General features: G+C 40.3%; 2 protein-coding genes and 1 pseudogene across 21 annotated transcripts in view; 2 read left to right on the top strand and 1 right to left on the bottom strand.

Annotated features, from left to right (window-relative positions):
* Window positions 1-11: 11 nt before the first annotated feature.
* Window positions 12-24,285, bottom strand: ARMC10 (armadillo repeat containing 10). 12 transcript variants are annotated; one of them, XM_063641565.1, is made up of 8 exons: window positions 24,179-24,212; window positions 23,721-23,984; window positions 23,266-23,354; window positions 15,600-15,748; window positions 12,684-12,818; window positions 6,682-6,858; window positions 2,427-2,498; window positions 12-1,475 (listed from the first exon to the last, which is right to left on the bottom strand). In XM_063641565.1, exons 2-8 carry the CDS (start codon window positions 23,870-23,872, stop codon window positions 1,221-1,223), a joined length of 1,029 nt encoding a protein of 342 aa, XP_063497635.1. In that variant the 5' UTR covers window positions 23,873-23,984; window positions 24,179-24,212; the 3' UTR covers window positions 12-1,220. The 12 variants fall into 12 exon arrangements, with proteins under 12 accessions (XP_063497635.1, XP_063497638.1, XP_055139481.1 ...); XM_063641568.1 differs by lacking the exon at window positions 23,266-23,354 and having other exon boundaries at window positions 23,734-23,984; window positions 24,179-24,264; XM_055283506.2 differs by lacking the exon at window positions 23,266-23,354 and having other exon boundaries at window positions 23,734-24,285.
* On the top strand, window positions 9,808-10,776 carry LOC129484842 (quinone oxidoreductase-like; annotated as a pseudogene).
* Window positions 24,156-24,497, top strand: part of FBXL13 (F-box and leucine rich repeat protein 13) — a 304,098-nt gene continuing 303,756 nt past the window's right edge. For 5 of the 9 annotated variants that reach the window (XR_008658536.2, XR_010121389.1, XR_008658537.2 and 2 more), the window contains exon 1: window positions 24,157-24,444. Coding sequence is in view for 1 of the 9 variants with exons in the window: in XM_055283477.2 (XP_055139452.1) it covers window positions 24,370-24,444 (75 nt within the window). In the remaining 8 variants the exon portion in view is untranslated. Of the gene's footprint in view, window positions 24,445-24,497 lie in introns of all 9 variants that reach the window. The other 4 variants (XR_008658544.2, XR_008658541.2, XR_008658538.2 and 1 more) reach the window with 3 other exon arrangements.

Here is a 24,497-nt window from a genome sequence, read left to right as displayed (position 1 = left end):
AACCTTGTGAGTGATTTTTTTCCTCTTTATTAAGAAAAGATTATACAATTTGGGCTCATAGTAAAAAATTCAAACAGTAGAACAGTGTGTATGTAGAAGGCATTCCCCACTCCCACTCCAGGAGTTTGGGTATCATTCTAGAAGTGTTCTGTCAATACATAAGCATTTTTCATTCAAACACACACACACACACACGGATCCCGTATTCTATAATTTTTGTTTTTTAAAAAACCACCGTATTTCATAGATATCTTTCCACTTAAGCACATTTGGAGCTCCATCATTTTTTTTTTTTTTTTTTTCAGACACAGTTTTGCTCTTGTTGCCCAGGCTGGAGTGCAATGGCACGATCTCAGCTTATTGCAACCTCTCCCTCCCGGGTTCAAGCAATTCTCCTGCCTCAGCCTCCCAAGTAGCTGGGATTACAGGCATGCGCCACCATGCCCAGCTAGTTTTGTATTCTTAGTAGAGACAGGGTTTCTCCATATTGGTCAGGCTTGGTCTCAAACTCCCGATCTCAGGTGATCTGCCTGCCTCAGCCTCCCAAAGTGCTGGGATTACAGGCAAGAGCCACTGCGCCCGGCGCGGTCTTTTCAAAGACCAGACAGTTTATTTAACCAACTGTCTAAAGATGGACATTGTGATTGATCACACTATTTTATATGTAATATTGAATGGAGTGGGTGAGTCCTAGGAAACATTCTCTCCTAAAAGTTTACATTTTTCATTGACTAGAAGTGACCAAAATAGGTTCTACTGATGAGAAAAGACTTTTGAAAGCAGTATGGTCAGGTTGGCAGATGAGTGGCCTCAAGAGCTTAGGATTTCACTTCTACTAAAAGAACAAGACTATTCAGTTGTGAAACAATGATTTAGTCAAATACTGATGCTGTCTCAGATGAGTAACTGCAAATCACTTCAAAAGGTAGAAGGGTAGCTTAAATGTGAAAAAGGTTACTGCCACTTCATGTAGGGAACATAACAAGCATTTGCAAATAGCAAAATAGAAAGAAAGAAATGGTTTCAGTACAAGCTCTTATACTCACTTGGCATCAAAATAAGTCCAAAAAAATCTGAGAACCATGGCAAGTTATAGCTGTGTTAATGACAAAATGTGATATTTACTGTTTAAATTCAGCAGCTGGAAGAATCCCCTTATAAGGAAGACAGAAAATATGTTTATATCCAGACTGCATTACTCTTTGGAAAAATATGACCAATCAGACTTTGGGTATTATTGTTACAACCTTTTCCTTCACCTCTGCATCATGGTGATCAACTAAAGCTCTTATTTTCTGGGCACATTCTTCTCCATGTAACAGGAAAAACAATGAACCTTCAGTGAAAGTAGGCTGCACAGCTAAATGGCCTTCTATTTTGAGGCAGTTATTTATATTCTGAAATAGCGTAAGTACTCGAAGAAGAATCTCCTTTGCTACGTGGCTGTCATAAAGAGAAAGGAATGATGAATCCACCTGAAACAGGAAACAATGAGTATTATTTTATATTAATGATATATGAAAACATTTTTCATGTATATTTTAACATTTTAAAACTGCATTGAATAACTCACATTTTAAAATTTTAAAATTCACATTTAAAATGTATCTCACATTTAAAAAATTTTGTCATAGAAAACCCAAAATTGCATTAACAGATGTATAAAACCTTATGTACCCCCACGCTGTATACTAATGGAAAAAAGGGAGTGTTTTAGGTGGAAAAATATGATTCCCTTGGAATTTTAGAATGTGGTTATTTGGGAAAAACAACCGTTTTCTTTTTTAAGATCATCATACGGTTTTCATGGGAACTCATTATTTCATCAAACATTTAGTGCCCATACACCACAGGGCACAGAGCTGGGTGGGGAACAGGGATGAGCAGATGAATACGATGGTTCCTTTTCTACAGGAGTGGAGCTCCATTCTATCCCAGCATTCAGAACACTTATCACAGCTTTTAATTACCTTGTTCACTTGTTATATATTTTTGTCTATCCACTAGACTGTAAGCTTCATGAGGACATGTACCATGTCACGCTGTGCTCACTGGTGTGTCTCATCTAGCATATGCTGGGGACTCAGTACTGCTGCTTCAGTGGATACTAAGATACATGTAAGCACAAACAGTTCAAGTATAAAATATGGGATGGCAAAATTGTACCCAAAATTGGGTAGAGAAAAAAGTTCTAATTTATTGTTGCTAGGGTGAATTTTTAAAAATGTTTTTCAAAAGTAAAATAGGCTCATTGCAAAAAATTTAGGAAATTCATATATACAAAATGAATTAAAAAAAACCCACCTTTAATACTGCTCCTCAGAGAGAATCCCTGTTAACATTTTAGGCTAAATCTTTCCAGATCTGTCTGTCTGTTCAAATGTATATATGTGTATATTTACAAAATAAATATATAAGCTATTTACTTGGGCACGGAGAAGTCCTTCTGTCATGGCTGGATTTTCAGACAAATTCAAAAGTAGTTTCAAAACTTGTACCTGAAAGAAGATGACACTGGCTTATCTCAGACTAGCAAGCATGAATTTTCTCTCTCAGGCATGCTGTTCTCTCACCATGTCTTCTTGTTAAAGTCCTGCCTAAGCTTCCAGGCCTGGCTCAAATTCTCTCTACTCCAGGAAACCTTCTCTATTCATTCTACTTTAAAGGTCTCACTCTGAACTCTTGTAACACTTGGCACCACTCTTAGAGAACCTATCATAGAACTGTGTTATTTAAACCTCATTTTTCCAATTACACCATTAGGGAGATAGAATATTGCAAACGTCTTGTACCACTCTTAACCTATCACAGAGATACAGGTTTTCTATCACAGTGTTATTTAAACCTAATTTTTCCCAATTATAATGTTAGGGAGATAGAATATTGCAAATGTCTTCACAATCTACCCCCAACTCACATGCACATCTGAACAGATGGTAAGCTTAACATCTGTTAAATACACGATCTTCATTATGATTACTGGTAAGTGAAGTATGGCCAGGCATGATGGTGTTGGCCTGTAGTCCTAGGTACTTGGGAAGCTGAGGGGGGGAGGATTGCTTGAGCCTTCCCATCTCAAGGATGTTCAAGTTCAAGGATGTAGTAAGCTATGATTGTGCCTGTGAACAGCCACTGCACTCCAGCCTGGGCAATATAGTGAGACCCTTAGACCCCATCTTCATCCCCCACAAAAAAGAAAGAAATATAATCTTTAAAACAACAACAAAAAAATCTCTCAAAGCTCAGCTCATTTCTACTTAAAATTTTGGAACTGTTTGGTTACCAAGACTAAATAAATAAATAACAATATGGCCCCTTTTGGTAAGCTACTATGAATTTTTGAGGTTATCTTTTAATGTGAAAGTGTTTTACAATCATATAAAAAAGCACAGTGATAAAAACTGACTGGTTGATTGATTGAGATGGGGGTCTCACTATATTGCTGAGGCTGGTCTTGAACTCCTGGCCTCAAGCAGTCCTCTCACTTTGGCCTCCCAAAGTAACTAGGATTACAGGCATGAGCCACCATGCCCAGCAATGATATAAATAATAAGCAAATAAATATCTAATGGCTGACTAGCTAAAATATCAGCATTCTTATCACTTATAACTAAAAAGTCAGTAATAAGAAGACTGAAATAGAATGCCTCTTAAAAACAAAGGCCATGTGAAACCATACTTTCCACAAGATACCTGGAACTAAAATGAGCATAGAGGTGGGTACTAACTCAGGGAAATGTGACAAATGTGCTCTTCACTAGAGCTGGGAAGGAGCCTGGATATTATTTTAGAAAAATTTTTTATTACAAAGGCAACAGATATTTACCACAGCACTTTCAAAAAAATAGAAAAGCACAAAGAAAAAGAAAATTTACCCATATTTACATAACCAGAAATGATCACGATTAAGTTTTGGTATTTTTGGCCAGGTGCAGTGGTGCGTGCCTGCATTCCCAGCACTTTGGGAGGCCAAGGTGGGCAGATCACTTGAGCTCAGGCGTTCAAGAGCAACATGGGCAACACGGCAAAACCCCATCTCTACAAAAAATACAAAAATCAGCCAGGTGTGGTGGCATGTGACTGAAGTCCCAGTCTTCTGAGGTCCCAGGGAGGCTGAGGTAGGAGGATTGCTTGAGCCTGGAAGCTCAAGGCTGCAGTGAGCAGAGATGATGCCACTGCAATCTAGCCTGGGCAACAGAGTGAGATTCTGTGTCAAAAAAGAGAAAGAAAAGTTTTGGTATTTTCTTTTTGGTCTTTATGCATATATCCTGTATACTCACAATTCCTTTGATCATGTTGTAGATACTAATTTATTTGAGGATGACACAATACTTTGCTTAATTTTACTGTTTTTATCAAATATTTCTTTATTTTTAGAAAATTACTACTTGGTCATGATAAAAATTTTAAGTAATGCAAAAGAGAACAAGGTAAAAACAAAAGCCACCATGCTATTGGCCCCTTCCAATCCTCAGCAGTGACCACTGGTAACATTTCTTGAATATGCAGAGATTGTCTTTTTCAAACAGATGCTCTTAATAAATTAGGGCCTCTGGGGGTGAAAGAGTAAAGGAGACTTCTAACCCTTCTTTAGTGCACTCCGTGGAGGTCACTATCAGATCTCATCTGGCCTGACTGGCTGTCAGCAACACTAGGAGTAAGTGTTAGGACAAAAACACCTGGCTCCAATGTCAATGAAGTTTCAATTAGAAAAACAGGAACAGGAGGTATGAAATAGGATGGTCCTGAACTTATGAAATAAGCCTGGATGAAGTCAAAATCTAAGACCCACTAATAATCAATGAGGGCAGGTATACACCCAGGGAATAGCAACAGCAACAGCTATTTGGTATCCTGTATTAAAATCTGACGTTGCTATTCTTTGTAGAAGGGAGTTAAATATGAGAAAAATATATATATACAGTTAAGAGTACAACTACAGATTAAACAAATATATGGATTTTGGTTTGAAGCCATATTAAGACATGTTTGTTTTTTTCCTCGTCACATGCACCATCTTGTGGTGACACTAGGACATTTTAAACCATTAGTTTTGTTTTCATTGCAGATGTAACAAGCACACAGTTTATTTATGTTAATCCTCCACTATCTGCATTATCAATCAGTGGTGTACCCAAAAGGTTATTACAGTACAGTGAGATCCCTGACTTAAGCAAAATAAGATATTTAAAAATTCATTTTAGTGGTTATTTACTAAGAAAATACCTAAATCAGACACATTTTCCCACTAACAAATGGATGACTATCCAAAAGTTCATTTGCAAGTTGGAAGTTTAAACTCAATTTTTATGGAAAATCAATGTTGCAATTGGTGGATATGTTCCAAGGCAGACCAAGGAAGCAAATTTTCTATCGTAGAAATACCGTACTAAGCAATGTAATGGAAAAACACAACACAACAAAACAAAAATAGAACATACTATTGTGGTGTGGGTCATCTTTTAAAAAGTCAAAAAATATATGAAAACACAGACGATGTCTGAGACAGATATATACAGCCCCAAGGCCAGACTCGTCTGGCTGAACTCAGCCTGGCTCTGGACTCAGAGTTCCTCCTGAGGTTCTGGGTAAAGCAGCTGGAGAGTCAGGCAGAGGAGAGATTTCTCCTACAGTGGCAACAACAGAGTAAAGAGGGAAGGAGTTTCCCCAGGTGTTCAGGGGCTGGAAGTTATCTTGTTCCACTGGAGACAGAGATGTTGATGCATGTTGGAAACTGCCTGGGAATGGTGCAATATTGCTAGAAGATGACTCTTACATTTAATTTTCAATACCTTTTGGTACATCTCGGATCAGATCCAAACAAGTTTGGCTATTGGAAAAGAGGAAAGTCCATGTACAAACACCTTGGAAACATAAAAGCAGGACTACAGTAAGACTCTCCTGTAATCACATCTTGATAACCTCAAAAATAACTGCAGTGATGTTGAATATTTGGAGTATGGCTTCATATTTGGTCTTTCTAAAATGCTTATGCATTTGTCCCTCAACTGTTCCAGAAAACACAGACTAACATGGTAAAAAGCCTTGATGAACAATCAACCCAACTTATCCGAACTTTTAATTAGCCTACAATCTATTTTTATGCTACTTTTTCTTGAAAAATGGCAATTGGTAAGAATGCACACTAACATGACAGATTTACTTACGAAACTTTTTATGGGGCATCTCCTAAGGTCCTACTTAATTCAGCTCAGTATCTGTTGCCTCTTATATCAACCTAACTGGACAGAGTGAAGCACTGAGACATCTTTCATATATTCAATTCACTTCATTTACTACAGCTTAAAAGTTGTTTTAGAAATATTTTTCAACAAATAACTGAATCAAAAAAACGATTTCTTAACTCTGAGGTAAGCAAAATATTCAACGAACCACTACTATTACTCAAAGACTCCTTTTAATCACAATGTTCCTATATTTGGTGGGGGGAAGCTAGCTTCTCAGCAAACCAAATGAACAGGAATCTGTTGATAAGTGAAACAACAGATGATTTTCACAAGTTAATTTTGCAATGGAATATTTGGGACTAAAAATAATATACTTTCTTGGGCCCATGTGAGTTTTTAATAAATCTTCCTCTTTGAGGCACATCAACTTAAGATAGGTGGCCTGCAAATACTATTTCAATGTTAATAAGCTTGACACAATAGCTCTTCATACCTTCGTGTTTCCATTTCCAGTAAGTAACACCTGGAACAGGTCTGTAATGTAACTGTGAAGCATGTGCTGGTGGTCATTGGTAACAGTCATGTTTGTCAACAATCTCAGTCCGGCCAGCTGCACCGCAGAGTTCAGAGGACCAGAGAAGACATCCTCACAGACTTGATTGATATATATCTGAAGGCAGGGGAGGAAAATGAGCATCTTAGAATCTCCTAAATTTTTCTACTGAACAGCCACTTTTCTGCACAGTGGAGTAGGGCTACTGCTCAGGATGGAACCGACTCCTCAAAAAATATGACTTTTTTTTTTTTTTTTTTTTGAGATGGAGTCTCGCTGTCTCCCAGGCTGGAGTTCAGTGGCGCAATCTCAGCTCACTGCAAGCTCCGCCTCCCGGATTCATGCCATTCTCCTGCCTCAGCCTCCAGAGTAGCTGGGACTACAGGCGCCCGCCACCACGCCCAGCTAATTTTTTTGTATTTTTAGTGGAGACGGGGATTCGCCATGTTAGCCAGGATGGTCTTGATCTCCTGACCTCATGATCCACCTGCCTCGGCCTCCCAAATTTCTGGGATTACAGGCGTGAGCCACTGCGCCCGGCCAAAATATGACATTTCTATCTGGCCCTCAAAAGTTGTTGACTTTTTAAAAGCTTCCTTTGGTAATTCCAGGCACAGTACTTAGCATTTTACAAATACTCCTCACTTAATCCTGAAGACAACTCTAATGAGTTGGGTGTTATACTATTACGGCTATCTTGCAGACAAGGACTTTTAAGTCTTTAAAGAGCTCGGGTCCCCTGCCCAATGTCAGACAGCAGGTGGGGATGCAATAGTCAAGCCCAGAAATCATGCTCTTAACACCAGTGGCCTCTCCCTGGTTGGAGGCTTCCCATCTTAGTCCACCTTTCTGTTTCAACTGGTCTGCGCACACTGGGACCAGGGAAGAAGATGTGAGGCCATTTTGTATCACAGTAAGTATCTTAGCAGTAGGGTCTAGAGAGCTACATCATTTCAGAAGTAAAGAATGGGAGGATAATGTGAAACAGAATCTTTCCCTAGAATTAATCCTATCAAAAGTAAGCAAAACAAAATTATACTTGGCCTAACGTTCTTATTTACCTAGGTGTATACATATATATATAATTCACCCCTTCATAATATTGTTAACTATTACTGGTAAAAAGTAATGCAATGCTGTAGTACTCTTGTATCATACACGACACAACTAAACTCAGTGTGATGGAAACTTCTGAAACTCTACTTTCTGTGTCTGGCCATGAGCTTTCTTTTTTTTCGGGGGGACAGGGTCTCACTGCCTCACAGGCTGCAGTGGCACAATCTCCGCTCACTGCAGCCTTGACCTCCCAGGCTCAAGTGATCCTCCTGCCTCAGTCTCCAGAGTAGCTGGGACTACAGGCGTGAGCCACCATGCCCAGCTAATTTTTGTATTCTTTGTAGAGACAGGGTTTCACCATGGTGCCCAGGCTGGTCTCAAACTCTTGAGCTCAAGTGATGTGCCCGCCTCAGCCTCCCAAAGTGCTGGGATTACAGGTGTGCACCACCATGTCTGGCCTGGCCATGAGCTTTCTAGCTTAGAAAAATGATGTTTTACAGATAACTGCTATTCACTTAAACAAATCTGAACTCCACCAAAAGTTCTAACTGCTAAGAAAATTTTCCTAATTTGAAGTGGTAAGTTACCAATTGTCCCATAAACAATGATTAATTACAAAAAAAATCCCAAATGTATCCACATTACCACAGAAACTAAATGGCAGTAAAGCAATGAGAGATTAAACTTTTAATCTGGTTTCAAGATCTAAATTACATTTATTTTTAGAGCCAGGGTCTCACTCTGTCACCCAGGCTGGAGTGCAGTGGTGTGATAACAGCTCACTGCAGCCTCAAATTCCCCGTCTCAGTCTCCTGAGTAGCTGGGACTACAGGTGCATGCCACTATGCCCAGCTAATAAATTTTTTTTTTTTTTTTTTTTTTTTTAGAAATGGGGTCTCACCCAGCCTGGCCAACATGGTGAAACCCCGTATCTATTAAAAATACAAAAAATTACAGGCGTGGTGGTGGGCACCTGTAATCCCAGCTACTCAGGAGGCTGAGGCAGGAGAATTGCTTGAACCCAGGAGGCAGGGGTTGCAGTGAGCTGAGGTTGCACCACTGCACTCCAGCATGGGCAACAAGAGTGAGACTCCACTCCGTCTCAACACTAAAACAAACAAACAAAAATAAAGAAATGGGGTCTATGTTGCCCAGACTGGTCTTGAACTCTTGGCCTCCAAGCAATCTCCTGTCTTGGCTCCCAAGTGTTGGGATTACAGGTGTGAGCCACCACGCCTGGCCCTAATTTACATTTGAAAGTCAACTGGTTCTCTTTGGTTACAATTTAATTATACATCTGTCCTTTAAAAACAAGGCATTTATTTAGCTCTTTATAAATCATATACCTCTGTAGGATGCTGATGTCTTTCAAAGCATTTCCTAAAATGTGTGGACTGTTTACATCCTTATTATATCTGAATCTTTTTACCATTTCAATTACAATAACAAGGTTACCAAACGGACCAGCTTAGTTATCCTTGCAGCTGTGTCCACCTCATCTTGTTCTGTTCTCTTGGAATTCTCTCCTTCCCCAACTCTACCTGTAGGGTAACATTCTCAAGAGCCAGGTCAGACTCCACCTCTTACAGAAACTTTTGGATCAAATCTCTCCTTTCTATGTACTCAATCATGTTTTACTTACATTTTTCCTTAAAGGACTTCATTATGTTCTGCCTTGACTTACAATTATTTAAGGACTTGCCTTATCCTTCCTTCCACCTTTCTTAGAACAAGAGTTGCATCATGCTCATTTGTATACTCTGCACCACAAAGCAGGAGTTTGATAAATATTGAATTGAAATAACATAATTTCCTAATATTGCATTTTTCTTCTGACATTATCTGACCCTGGCTTAGTTCCTTTAGCACCCTTGGATTAAAATGAACCCCAACTCCAAAAGTCTTGTTGGCTGCAAAAGTTAGAAGCAGCCTGGCCAGCCTCCTTCAGTGGAATATGAAGGAGCCCTTGAAGATTTTGATTCCCACTCTAGAGCTTTTATCTAGATGACCATGGCAACTGAACAGAAGCTGATGAGAGCTGTTAGAGTGTTTGAATTTGGTAGACCAGAAGTCCTGAAACTCAGTCAGATGTTGCAGTACCAGTTCCAAAAGACCATTAGTCGTAATCAAGGTTCAGGCGTGTGGTGTCAACCCCATGGAGACATACATTTACTCTGGTATTTATAATAGAAACACCTTATTCTATGCTCAGATGTAACTGGGGTAATGGAAGCTGTTGGAGGGAATGCATCTACTTTCAAGAAAAGTGACAGTTTTCACTACCGGCACAATCTCTGGGAGCCATGCGGAGTATGCTCCTGTAGCAGGTCACACTGTTTACAAACTGCCTGAAAAACTGGACTTTAAACAAAATGCTGCCATTGGTATCCCATATCTTACTGCGTATCGAGCTCTGATTCACAGTGTCTGTATGAAAGCTGGAGAGTGTTCTGGTTCATGGGGCTAGTGGAGGAGCTGGAGTAGCAACATGCCAAATTGCTAGAGTTTATGTCTTGAAGGTTTTGGGCACAGTTGGTACTGAGAGGGTCAAAAGACTTTTGCAAAATGGAGCCCACAAAGTGTTTAATTACAAAGAAGTTAACTATGTTGATAAAATTAAGAAATGTGTGGTAAGAAAGGAATTGATGTGATTATTGAAATAACAGCTAATATAAATCTTAGTAAAGATGTGAATTGTTTGTCATACGGAAGATGAGTAATAGGTGTTGGCAACAGTGGTACCACTGAAATAAACCCATGGGACACTATGGCAAAAGAGTCTAGTAAAATTGTCGTTACTCTATTTTCCTCAACCAAGGAAGAATCTCAGCAATTTGCAGCAGGCTGTCAAGCTGGAATGGAAATTGGTTGGCTGAAACCTGTAATAGATTCTCACTATATGTTGGAGAGGTGGCCCAGGCTCATGAAAATATCTCTCATGGCAATGGGGCTACAGTAAAAATGATTCTTCTCTTTTGATGATTACTTCTTTCATGGATTTCAGAGGTTGTCTTTTGCCCAGTTTTACTTACAGAATCTTTTGTTTAATTAACATTCATTTGATCCAGTGAGTTTCTTATGTGAAAAAAGTAAGATTTTTCTTTGGAGAACTGAGGAAGTGGAGTAAAATTTATTTTATGGCTGGCAATATTTTTTTTTACCTTCTATTTCAAGGAAATCTTCATAGCACAGAATACCATGCTAGTGGTCTTCTGGCATTGGAGTGCATTCCAGAAATTATTAACTGATACTTGATTAATTCTATACCTTTGATTAAAACATGCTAATTCAAAATAAGGGTTCTCAATTTCCAAGGACTTCCAACCCTACTTACCTTTATAAAAAGGTTCTTTAGTCTCTGATTAGCCACAACTGTATTGGACTCTAAAGATTTTCTAGACTAAAAAAAGACCCCTATTCCAAACTAATCTCATCTGGATCTATACGTCTTGTGGAAGGGCAAGAATATGTAATTTCCAGGGCACTTTGCTAGTTTTCCAATATTTCCCCAAATATTAGAATATCCACTTCATTGGATATTCTAATTGATTGTCAATGACCTCATATATTCTGTGAGGACAGCAGCCTTATCTTTGGTATGACACTTGGTACATAGCCTCCAAACTGGTAATACTTCTTGACTGATCAGATTTTCAAAGTAGATTTAGAGTTACCTGTTTGTGTGATGGGGTCATATATTTTTATTGACATTAATAAGCTCACTAATTTGACACATTAAGAATGGTCTGCTTTTGCTTCATAGCATAGTAATCTGTAATTCTGTAGGAAATTAAATTTTCTAGTCTATATAGTACTTGCCTCTCATCACTTCTGCATAGCTCCTCACAGTTACTGCTTAACAGTGTTCTGGGCTGGAAGTCTTTATCTAAACCAAATACAGAGGTTACCTCTTACAAACCTTGCCATCAACATCATGTTCAAGGAAATAAAAGTTTGGTTATTTGTTGTTTTTTTCTTCATATGAGCACATCCTCCTGTCTCTTGTTTCGTGATTTGTCTTGACCTGATTTGTTTTGTTGAATGACAATTTCTGGTTTGAACATGGGAGTCCTGTTTCAATAATAAACAGAAAACACTGCTCTTTTCTATAATTGGGGGGTATCACTGGGTTCTGGCTACATATGCCATGGCTGAAGTGTTTTAACGGTTAGCATTTTTAAGTTAACTATTTTTTTTACAGGTTAACTGCTTTATAAATAACATTTCTGAAAAAGCATTAAAGCAATGTCAGTAACGTAGGTTAGCATTTTATGTGCATCCTAAAATGGAGGATTTCTCCCCATACAACAAGATAAAGGAACAGTTATTCTGTAAAAGTCAGTTTAATCTATTTGCACATTTGCCTCATCCACTGAAAGAGCTAAAGCATACAGTGACTTAACACTTCCTAATACACTCATACAGTACACTTAATTTCAAAGGCAAAACTAGCCAAACTGTATGCATTAACAACCATATTTATGAATATGTAGCATCGGATATGCTCCCGGAATGAATCTCTTGTAATACTATTTCTAGTTCTAGCACAAAGTCTTGTCCCAACTTTCAGCCAACTATATTCACTATTTGGTTGGTGCCTATAGCCTTAAGGCTGTTACTGTCACCAATGCCTGTCCCTGATGTAAAGTAGAGGATAACCTGTAGAATAAACAAGCATTATTTTACTCAAACATAAGTCTTATTGTACCTCTTATTGGCTAGTTCAGGTCCCTCCCTCTTCTGTCTTATTCTCCACTCCTCTAAAGGTAATCCTTGGCTGTAAAATTACAAAGGATAGTCTACTAAAGTTTCATTACCCATCTTTTTGTTATTTTCTCTTTTATTTATAGAAAACCTTATACATTTGTGATTTTCAGTCAACTTACCTTTATCTTGATTTGATTTTCAACATTCACACTCAGGTTATTTAGTGCATTTAAAGCTTTCTCTTTAACACTCTGGTTGGAATGGTTGATTTTGTTTCCAACAATTGGAATACCACCCAATTCACGAATAATAGCCTACGAGGGGAAAAACAAAACAAAACAGGAGTGGGACTTCAGTATGCATCTCCATTCACTGAATTCTTTGCATCCACAAATACGATTAAAAATTAACGGCTTTTTGGAAATATCTTTCCCATATACAAATATTTAATTCACATTTTAAAAAAATCTCACTACCCATATTTTTATAGGTAAAGAAAAGCCATTGAAAATAAGATTATTAAGATACATAATTATTTAAACTACAGTGTTGAGAAATACAATAAAAATTTATAGAGGTAATATAACGATCTTGAAGCAACTTACAAATAAAATTATTTTTCTTTGAGATGAGTTATATGACTTCTTCATTATAGGCAAAACTGGAAAAGTGTTACAATTTAGAATACTAAAGTTAGTGTTTTGGATTTAGAATACTGAAGTAGTGTTTTGCTAACATGTATTATTTGAAACACTAATCCCTCAAAATGTTAAGAGATGTTCCATAAAAATAAGGGGGGGGTTCCCATGGTTATATAAATTTAGGAAAATCTGAGTATAACAAGAGTAAGCATGTTTCTTTAATATGTTCATATGCATTGGGAATCTTGAAAAGGGGTGTGTTGACGATAGTATGTCTATGAACTAAACACAAAAAGAGGGTCATTTTTCAGCAGTGGAAGTGGTGGGAACACACTGATATCTTGCAGAATCAAGTTCCACACAGTTTGAAAAATGGTACCCAGGGCCACGCACGGTGGCTCACACCTGTAATCTCAGCACTTTGGGAGGCCAAGGTGAGTGGATCACTTGAGGTCAGGAGGTCGAGACCAGCCGGGCCAACATGGTGAAACCGCATCTCTACTAAAAATACAAAAATTAGCCAGGCATGGTGGCCGGTGCCTGTAATCCCAGCTACTGGGGAGGTTAAGGCAGGAGAATCACTTGAACCTGGGAGGAGGTTACAGTGAACCAAGACTGCGCCACTGCACTCCAGCCCTGGCAGCAGAGTGAGACTCTGCCACAAAAAAAAGAAAAAAAAAAGAAGAGAAATGGTACCCAAATATTCAGAGGAAAAATAATCTGGGATGTCTTACGGTTAGTTGCAATACTATGTTACCATGTGCCTTTGGCTCAAACATTGAAAGAATTAAATTGCTTTAATTCTTGTAAGAAAAATATGCTAAAAATTATTCTTGTCAAGTGAAGACATGCTATTCTAGCAGGAAAAAGGAAAAAGACTGCCATCATCTACTTCTTAGAAATAGCTCAATACTCCATTTTACTGTTAAGGGTGATCTTAGCATTAAAAGAGAAATAAACTTTCCCTTTACAATTTCAAGTTCTTTCAAAGGACTTGCAGTTACTAGAAAAGTCTTTTTTTTTTTTTTTAACTGTACTGTTAAAGCAGATTAAGGTACTATAATTGATGGTGAGGGCACTGACTCCCACTGCTCAAGAAAGTACTTCTTCTCCAGTGGGTACTGGCCTACTCTGACTACAACTTATTTTAGAGGAATACAAAATTATGCCATCAGAAATACTCCTTTAAAGGCAGGCTAACACATTAATCACTAGCTATTGTTTTTGCTTGTCTAGTGGCTCTCTTTCCACGGGGGCAGATGTGGCATCTCCTCTGTCCCACACAGTCCCTGCTGGGATTGTTGTTCACTTGTATTCACAGCCATCCCTGCTACTTAGCTGCAGGCCGCTCATGTGAACCAGGCCTCAATAAACATGGGCCATGGTCCCTTGATTGATCCAGAAATTGCCCCGAAGATTGATCCAAAGGGTTAACACTGGATCCTAGAAGAACAACTGTACCTTTTGGATAATGAGCTACAGAGATGAAGGCTTAGAGAGGCTAGTGGCTTTCTTTCAACCCTTGTGAAGAAAACCACTTTGTGGCCAGAAAGATAAAGACCAATACATAAAATTGAGCGGCCATAAGCAAAGCCAAAAGGTAGAGAAAGAGACAACTCTGGTAACTCTGCAACCTTGAACTGGACTCAGTTGTGCCTGAAATCAATGCTATTCTTCGCTGTCCAAGTTAGCTGAGCTCAATATTTTCCCTTTTAGGCTTAAAATAATTTAAGGTGAATTCTGTCATTTATGACCGAAAGAGTAGGTAATGCACAAAGATTCTCTATCTCCCTATATATTTACAAAGCTTTACAGTAAACCTTGCCATTCTGGAGAAAGCTGGGCTAAAAAACTATAAATTCAAAATAATTTTGTACTTATGACAATGTTAACAAAGGGCATTGGCTGAAAACAATTACAAAATTTTGTTTTAACTATTTTCTCATGCTAGAGGGTTGTGAGGAAGAGTAGGAAGATGGACGTGTTCAAATTAAGCTTTTTAGTCTTAGTGTTAAGTCTCCATTTGCAGGAGCCATTTATATTGATTAGTGGTTATCAGCGTGTGGTCCAGGGACCACCAGCATCAGCATCATACTCATAAGACCTATATACAATTTAAAGTATGTACTTAAATGTTAGATGCATTCATTGTTTTACTGAAGCACTGCTGAATTTTAAATAATTTAAAAGGCCATGAAATGCTAAACTTTGATTAGATATACTTATGAATGTGATGCCAGTGACCAACTTCATAAGGATCTATAATCACATTAATAATCATATTACTATTAGGCTGTGTTTTTCAGAAGTAAACATTATGTTTTAAGTATAAGTAGCCACACTGCACAGATGAGGAAACTGAGGGTCTGAGAGGTTAAGTAATTTATTCAGGGTCACAATTACTGCTAATGTGTAAGAATGGAAAGAGCCTGCTTGCTGAGTTGAGGTACTTACTTGGTTAACTGAAAAGGCTGCATTGTTACCCAAAGTAATCAAAGCTCTCTCAATAATTACAGGATCCTCAGTTGACTCCAGCAGGTAAAGGAGTTTCTGAAGTTGTTCAGCATTTAAAACATCATCATATGAACCAACAGTTAAGTCTTCTGCATAAGAAGAAAGTTATTTGAAGTTAAGCTAAAATCAATACGAGGTTATTTTTGAGACAGGCTCTCACTCTGTCACCCAGGCTGGTGTGCAGTGGCACAATCATGGCTCACTACAACCTTGATCTCCTGGGCTCAAGTGATCTTCCCGCCTCAGCCTCTCAAGTAGGTAGGACCTGTGGTCCTAGCACATGCACCATGCCCGGCTAATTTTAAACATTTTTTGTACAGACGGGGGTCTCACTATGTTGCCCAGGCTGGTCTCAAACTTCTAACCTCAAGCAGTCCTCCTGCCTTGGCCTCCCAAAGTGGTGGGACAACAGTATGAGCCATTGTGCCCAGCCTGTTTTTTTAAAATTTTAAAAACAATATCGAATACATACTTGTATGGCAGGCACAGTATTAAGCACTTTACATCCTTAAGAAGAGGATACTTGTAGTACTCTCAAATTACAGCTGGGAAGTGTAGGCTTATAGATACCAAGAAATTAGCCAATGGTCACTTGGCATATGGCTGTTAGTAAGACACTTCATGCAAATACTATATACCTCAAATACTGATAACATTTTCTGTTTCTCCTTTTAAAAACCAGGTACACCCATCCAATGGAACACTTACCTATAAACAGATTAATTAGGAAATATGATTTGCATTGAGCAGATCTTTTCTAAGCACATCAGATAGAAGGAAAGCTATGAGATAAACCAATCTTGTTGCTAGTGTGGCATTTTTGTTTGATTTATACAACAAGGCATGATGACTAGCATCCTAGAATAATAGTCCTGCTGGTGGTGATGACAAAAGAAAAGCTGACATTTTGAGGAAGAGCTAGGATAGCCAAATGCTGGATCTGCTCAATGATGTTTAAACTTACGGATTTACCTTAAAAAAAAAAATCCTCTTTACAGAAATCACCACAGGAAGAACAGAAGCCATTTTATAACACTCTTACTGGGGTGGTGGGGGGAGGGGAAAGGGTAGGTGAGGAGGAAGTTACACAGCAATAGGTGTTACATGACCCCAAATCTGTGTTTTTTCTTAAAACACACAAAATTGTTAGGCTGGGCATAGTAGCTCATCTCTGTAGTCCCAGCACTTTGGGAGGCAGGAGAATCACTTCAGGCCAGTGGTTCGAGACCAGTCTGCACAACATAATGAGACCCTGTCTCTACTAAAAAAAAAAAAAATAAGTAAATAAAACTGTTAAAGGTGGTTATTTTTGGGTAGTGGGATTATGAAGGACTTTTATTTCTACCCTGTACCCAACAGTACTGTTTTTTTTTTTTTTTTTGCAATAAACAGGTATTATTTCTGTAATTAAAATAACTAAGTATATTGCTCATAGAAGAATCACACACACACAAATAAATAAAGGGACAAGTATAGGTTATACATGGGAAACAAAATGTGGTACATGATATATAATATGTGATGCCCTGAGGAAGCCAAATAAGAAATGTTAAGAAAATGTCACAGCTACAAAGCTAGAATATTCTCACTACCAAGTCTTAATCAAGACCTTTTACTTCTGAATACACTTCGGCCTCATTAACACCTTATAAAATACGGTTTCACCCAAAGAATACTTGAAAAGATAAAGGAAAGAATGACAAAAACACAGCTTTTTAGAATGGAAAGAATTTGGAGTTCATCCAAACCTCTTGTTTTACACAGGAAGAAACTGAAGCCAGGATTGTTCAAAGATCTGCCTAAAGTCACAGGGGTAGCTAGTAGCAGAAACCAGAGAAATGAAAAATCAAAGTTACAGGTAAGTCACTTATTATTTTTTGGGGTCTCAGTTTTCTCATCTGCAAATAAAAGGGTTGGCTTAATACTGTAACTGGCTCCAGAGTTTCCTACACAGCCCTGAAGTTGTATGATTTCATATACACATACATACATACACATGCACATGCATGGCAGAAATGTGATAAATTTAACTCATCCATATTTGAGATATTTCAAAATCATACCACTTTGTTATATGTTATCTCATGAAGTCATTTTTAAAAAGCTTATAGACTGGGTGCAGTGGCTCACACCTGTGAACCCAGCACTTTGGGAGGCTGAGGCGGGCAGATCACTTGAACTGAGGAGTTTGAAACCAGCCTGGCCAACATGGTGAAACCCCATCTCTACTAAAAATAGAAAGAAATTAGCCGGGTGTGGTGGAGGACGCCTTGTAATCCCAGGTACTTGGGAGGCCGAGGCAGGAAAATTGCTTGAGCTTGGGAGGCAGAGGTTGCAGTAAGCCGAGATCGCACCACTGCACTCCAGCTTGCGTGACAGGAATGAAATGTTTTTTTTTTTTTTTTTTTTTTTTTTTAAAGAAAAAAGCTTATAGATGTATAATTTATTTATAAATAGCCATTTAAAATGTTTCTAGGAATTAAATCACTAACGATAAAATTTCAGTGTTGTATCACAGAATTCTCACTTGGTGGGAAGAGGCACAATGTGGTAGTTAAAACTAAGCCGAGGCTATGGGGTCAGGTTGTCTAGTTCAAATTCACAAATAAGCTACTTACCAGGTAAGAGACTTAGGCTCTCTCCGCCTCAGTTTACTCATCTGCTGAGTGGGAGTTAATAGCGCCTACCTCAAAGCACTTTTGTACCTAGAATATTTAAAGTGACTAGTATATTATTTTCATTAATGAGACACATAGCTGATTAATAGCAAAAGTGGCTTTAGAATCCAGATCTTTTTACTCCTACATTACTCTTTCCTCTCAACCATTATTCCTCCTAGTATATTAAAATAATGAGCCTAGCTGGGTGCGGTGGCTCACACCTGTAATCCCAGCATTTTGGGAGGCTGAGATGGGTGGATCACGAGGTCAGGAGTGCAAGACCAGCCTGGCCAAGATGCTGAAACCCTGTCTCTACTAAAAATACAAAAATTAGCCAGGCATGGTGGCACATGCCTGTAATCTCAGCTACTCGGGAGGCTGAGGTAGAAGAATTGCTTGAACCTGGGTGGCAGAGGTTGCAGTGAGCCGAGATCCCACCACTGCACTTCAGCCTGGGCGACAGAGCAAGACTCCGTCTCAAAAAATAAAATAAAATAATGAGCCTATACTTTAATTCTGTATATTCTGTTTGAATTTCTAATAAAAACCATATATCGGCTCAGCATGGTGGCTCACACCTGTAATCCCACCACTTTGGGAGGCAAAGGCAGGCAGATAAGCTGAGGTCAGGAATTTGAGACCAGCCTGGCCAACATGGTGAAACCCCGTCTCTACTAAAAGTACAAAAATTAGCCAGGAGTGGTGGCACATGCCTGTAGTCCCAGCTACTCGGGTGGCTGAGGCAGGAGCATCACTTGAACCTGGGAGACAAAGGTTGCAGTGAGCTGAGATCGCACCACTGCACTCCAGCCTGGGCGACAGAGCACGACTCCATCTCAAAACAACAAAACAAAACAAAAACCATGTATTGCTTTTTGGTAAAGAAATGTAAAACTTAAAAGTCTAAAAATTTTACAGGAGGGCGATCATCAAATACTCAGCTCTTCCACTTGTGAGTTTTTGGACTGTTATTACACAGGTGAGGAGTCAAACACCATGTGTTCTACTTTCCATCTAGTTTTGTGCCAACAAGATTGTGAAAGAATCTTAGGCTCAGTGGTTTGTGGTCTCCTCCAGTAAATCAAGGAGAAATTACAATTCTCAAAGGGAATGAAAAGTAACTACCACATTATAACGTAGCAAGACAAATTTCAAGATAACTGTCATGGTTCAGAATCTTTCCAACTGGGAACACCATATGCCTGTTTATGTAGTCTTAGGCCCTTCAGTAAAATTATCTTCTCACTACAGGAACTCCTAGTTTTTAAAGTGAATTCCTAATTTTTAAAGTTTTTATAGCTCTCATGAATGATATATATTTTTTGAAACAGGGTCTCATTCCGTCAAATAAAATCTTTTCAGTTAAAATTTTAAATTGTTACTGCATGTATACAAGAAGTTACTGATTTGGGTATATTTACTTGTACTCAAGATATTTCATTAAACTCATTGCTTCTAGTAGTTAGTTAATTCTCTTGGATTTTTCCAAGTAAATCATTATGCCACCCACAATTATAATTCTGCCTCCAATATTTATGCATGTTGCTTTTTTCTTGTCTTACCAAGCTATGACTACAGAAGAACATTGAATAGTAGCTGTGATAGCAGACACCCTTCTCTTGTTCTTGAGTTTGATAAGGATGCTACTAACTAGTGTGTCTATTAAATATGATATTTGCTTTTGGGTTTTGATGGATGTACTTCAACTTAAGAACATTTCCTTCTATTTTTTCTTAACTTGCTGCAAGTTTTTATCAGAAATGATAAAATTTTTTTTCTTTTTTTTTCCCCCCGAGTCTTCAGCTATGGAAAGAAATAATATTTTAATGCCTTTTTATTATGAGGTCATCATGTGGCTTTTCCTTTTTCTAATATAACTCCTCCTTCCATGTCCATTTGGCCTTGGTATATTATTACTTTAATCCCCTGATAGATTTGATTTGCTAATATTTTAAGATTTTTATACCTTTATTCGTAGTTGAGACAGATTTATAGTTTTTCTTACTATCCTTGTCAGGTTATGACATTAGATTGTTGGATGAATTGGGACTGTTTCCATCTTTTTCAATGCTCTCAAACCACATTAGTACAAAAATTATTTTTATTTTATTTTTTTATTTTTTAAGATAGTCTTGCTGTTTTGCCCAGGCTGGAGAGCAGTAGCACAATCACAGCTCACTGTAGGCTTGACCTCCTGGGCTCAAGGGATTCTCCCAAAACAGCCTCCTGAGTAGCTAGGACTACAAGTGCACACTACCATGCCTGGCTAATTTTTCTATTTTTTGTAGAGATGGGGTTTCACTATGTTGCCCACGCTGGTTTTGAACTCTGGGCTCAAGTGATTCTTCCACCTCAGCCTCCCAAAGGGATTAGAGGTATGAGTTTAAAACAAAGAAAAGATCACCACCGCACTCCAGCCTGGGTGACAGAGCAAGACTCCGTCTCAAAAGAAACAAAAACAAAAACAAAACAAAACAAACCAAAAACAAAGAAAAGATCATCTTCTGAAATCTAAGCGTGATGATAACTCTATTACTCCATTCTCATGCTGCTATGAACAACTGCCCGAGACTGGGTAATTTATAAAGGAAAGAGGTTTAATTGATTCACAGTTCCGCATCGCTGGGGAGGTCTCAGGAAACTTACAATCATGGTGGAAGGGGAAGCAAACACTTCCTTCTTCATAGGCAGCAGGAAAGAGGAGGAGTGCAGAGCAAAGGGGGAAGCCCCTTATAAAACCATCAGATCTCGTGAGAACTATCACGAGAACAGCATGGGGGGGAGGGGAACCGCCCCCGTGATTCCATTACCTTCCACCGGGTCCCTCCCACGATGTAGGGATTATGGGATTACAATTCAAGATAAGATCTGGGCCGGACACGGTGGCTGACGCCTATAATTCCAGCACTTTGGGAGGCTAAGGCAGGCACATCACCTGGCCAACATGGCGAAACCCCGTCTCCACTAAAAATAGAAAAAAATTAGCCAGGCACATGGTGTGTACCTGTCACCTCAGCTACTCTGGAGGCCGAGGCAAGAGAATCGCTTGAACCCACGAGGTGGGGGTTGCAGTGAGCCGAGATCATGCCACTGCACTCCAGCCTGGGTGACAGAGTGCAACTCCGTCTCAAAAAAAAAAAAAAAAAAAAAAGATGAGATTTGGGTGGGGACACAAAGCCAAACCATATTGATGATGAAATGAGCATTTCTCAAGTCTTCTTCAATGATAAAGGTGTAGCTTCAGGAAGAAGGGACTGTGAGCAAATTAGTTTTTAAGCTGCCTTACCCCAAGATGATGATGATTATGGGAACTGGTAAGTCTAAGTTTAAAAGACTTTGTCCACATTCATCAGATTGAGTCAGTATAACTGAGAAGATACCTGAATCCAGGACACCTTCCCAATGTACTTATACAAAAATATCTCTGACATAGGCAAAGACAACAAATTGGGCTTTGTAAATGCTATGATTTGAATGTCTCCTGCAAAATTCATGTTGAAACTTAATTCCCAATGTGGCAGTATTGAGAGATAAGGCCCCTAAGAGGTGACTGGATCATGAAGGGTCTGTCCTCATGAATGAATTAATCCATTCATGGATTAATGAGCAGGACTGGTGACTTTATAAGAACAAGAGACCTGAGTCAGCATGTTAACACACTTGCCTCTCTGGCCTTGGGATGCCCTATGCCACAACAAGAAAGCCCTTACCAGCTACAGCCTCTCAATCTTGGACTTCTCAGCTTCCATAACTCTAAGAAATTTCTTTCCTAATAAATTACCCAGTTTCAGGTATTCTATTATAAGCAACAGAAAATGGACTAATACAGTAAGGGTAAATACAAATCTTAAAAAAAAAAAAAAGCTGAATTATACCTAGTGCCAAAAGTGAAAGAGACCTTCCTCTTCCACTCCCTTTTTCTTAAAGCATTCCCTCGTGCAAACTTGTAATTAAAAATCCTTTGTTGGCCAGGTGAGGAGGCTCGATCCTGTAATTCCAGCACTTCGGGATGCTGAGGCAGGAGCACTGCTTGAGCCAAGTTCAAATCAGCCTGGGCAACATGGTGAAAACCCGTCTCTTAAAAAAATAGAAAAATTAGCCAGGTGTGGTGGTGTGCACCTGTAGTCCTAGTTACCTAGGGGGGTGAGGTGGGAGGAGCCCAGGGAGGTGGAGGCTGCAGCTGTGATTGTGCCACTGCACCCAGCCTGGGTGACAGAGTGAGTCCCTGTCTGAAAACAAAACAAAACTCCTTTCTCTGTTTCTTTGATACAAATGTAAATCTTTTTAAAAGTGAAATAAGCATTTGGCCAGTTTTACAGCCCAAGAAAGACTTTCTTAAAAGCTTTGGAGCCTACTGTTTGAAAGCCTACTCTTTGAAACCTACTCTTCCAGGAAGATGGAGACCCAATCTCCCCAACTCTGTGAGTTTTTAGCCTGGGCACCTGGTTCCACATCATAAAGATATTTTTATTTTTCCTCTGGATAAAGGCAATTAGATAACAACCACCCCAATTACCAGTAAATTTAGGATAAACTACATGTAGCAAATGGTACTGTCAAGTCCTCTTACTTAAGGACAAATTATTTTTTATCTTGAGAACACGTATGTAATATGAAATCGGTTCTATCTGTCCAGCTACATTTAAAGGAATTAGAATTCTTCCTGCTATCCCATTAGCAAATTGCCCGTGATGTATGAGGCAATCTAGTTTGTGCTTATTCAATAATAAAGCTGTTCAGCTCTCGTCTACAATTGTGGACAGGAGTTTCTTGGATGGCAGATATGATATTTTAAGTTATTTCCCTAACAGCTTCCATGATGTGAAACATGCCTTTGGAGGGTTTTAACGTACAGATCAACTTTTGGATAGAAACCGAATCAGGCGTTTGTCCGCTGGGAGGGTGTGTCTCGCGCAGACAACTGTTCCCATTTCCAAAACACACACCAGGCTGCGAGGTCTTCGACCACTGTGACTCCCAGGTACCTCCCCTCTGAGGCCGGGCCGAGCGCCCGCACAACTGACCCTCTGACGTCCTTCTTCCAGGGAACTTGCAAGCAGAGCTTGACCTATGGCTCCGGGCCCCCAACAGCCCTTCCACAATCGGGAGAATCCCTTTAGTTACAGAAAGGCCCGGAGCAAGCTTTAAAATGAGAGGCCATCAACAGGTTTTTAAGAAATCTAATCCTCCGCTGTGACGCGGAGCTCAGGCAGAAAAGCCAGCGCAAGTTTTCATACCAGTATAGTGAGCAAAGGGGCGGCGGGGTCGGCGCAGCACCCTGCACTCACACAAGTACTGCCTCTCCCTCTAGCTCGGCTCCTCATTTTACCCCAAGCACACGCAAGCCACCACCCCGGCCTGGGGAGCCCCCCTGCCCAGTCCCCGCCCACCTGCCGGGAACCCCGCGCTCCCACCTGCGGGCTTCGAAGGGCGTATCCCGAGTTCGCGGTCGCCCCGCCGCCGACCCCCGGTCAGCCTGTAAATGCAGTAGCAGGCGCCTGCACCGAGCAGCAGGCCCGCCGCCACCCAGCCCGCGCCCCGGGGGCCACCCATGCTGCCGCCGCGGCAGAGCCGCAGCGCCGGCCCAGGGCAGGAGGCTCGTTGGGGCCAGCGCGAAGGTCTCCAGCGCACGCGGGCCTAGCCGCCACAGCAAACGCCGCGCCACCTGGATGTGGAGAAAGGAAATTGGGTCTGAGCTCCGCCTCCCGGAAACGGCCTAACTCAAAGCCTATAACCGCCCACTCTAGCCCGGCGCGTCCATGCGGCTTCTCCCAAGCGAGGCGGGGCGGGGCGCTGGACACTGAGAGGGGCGGCTCGGACGGTGCGCCCCACGCGGAGACGCCGGGGCCAGTAACCCACAGCCGAGCTTCCTGTCGCTTCTCCCGGGGCGTGAAGCAAGCCTTCTTCCCTCCTGCCCCTGGCAGCGGAGCGCGGGGTGGTGCCACGCCCAGCCCCGCCCCCTGGTTGCCGGGACAACGCCCGCACGCGCCCGGCCCCTAGTCCCAGCGCGGGGAGGGTACTAGCGCAGCTTGTCCGTCAGGCCTCGGGCCATGGCCTCGCTACGCAATGCCAACCCGAGGCTGAAGAACTACTTCAAGGAGAACTACATTCCTCAGGTCTGCGAGGTACTGGACACGCGTGGCGGCGGACACGGACCGACGGTGGGGAGTTAGAAGGG

Source organism: Symphalangus syndactylus, chromosome 6 (assembly GCF_028878055.3).
Source record: "Symphalangus syndactylus isolate Jambi chromosome 6, NHGRI_mSymSyn1-v2.1_pri, whole genome shotgun sequence".
Taxonomy (NCBI): domain Eukaryota; kingdom Metazoa; phylum Chordata; class Mammalia; order Primates; family Hylobatidae; genus Symphalangus; species Symphalangus syndactylus.
This window is presented reverse-complemented; position numbering and strand designations above follow the sequence as displayed.

What these genes read in the sequence shown, in the direction of transcription:
- ARMC10 (XM_063641565.1), bottom strand. Translation starts at nt 23,872, where the DNA reads ATGGGTGGCCCCCGGGGCGCGGGCTGGGTGGCGGCGGGCCTGCTGCTC. An exon ending in CCCGCAGGTGGGAGCGCGGG is followed by an intron (nt 23,355 to 23,720) that starts GTTCCCGGCAGG and finishes CCCTGGAAGAAG; the next exon opens with GACGTCAGAGGGTCAGTTGT. An exon ending in AAAATCAAATCAAGATAAAG is followed by an intron (nt 6,859 to 12,683) that starts GTAAGTTGACTG and finishes CCCTGCCTTCAG; the next exon opens with ATATATATCAATCAAGTCTG.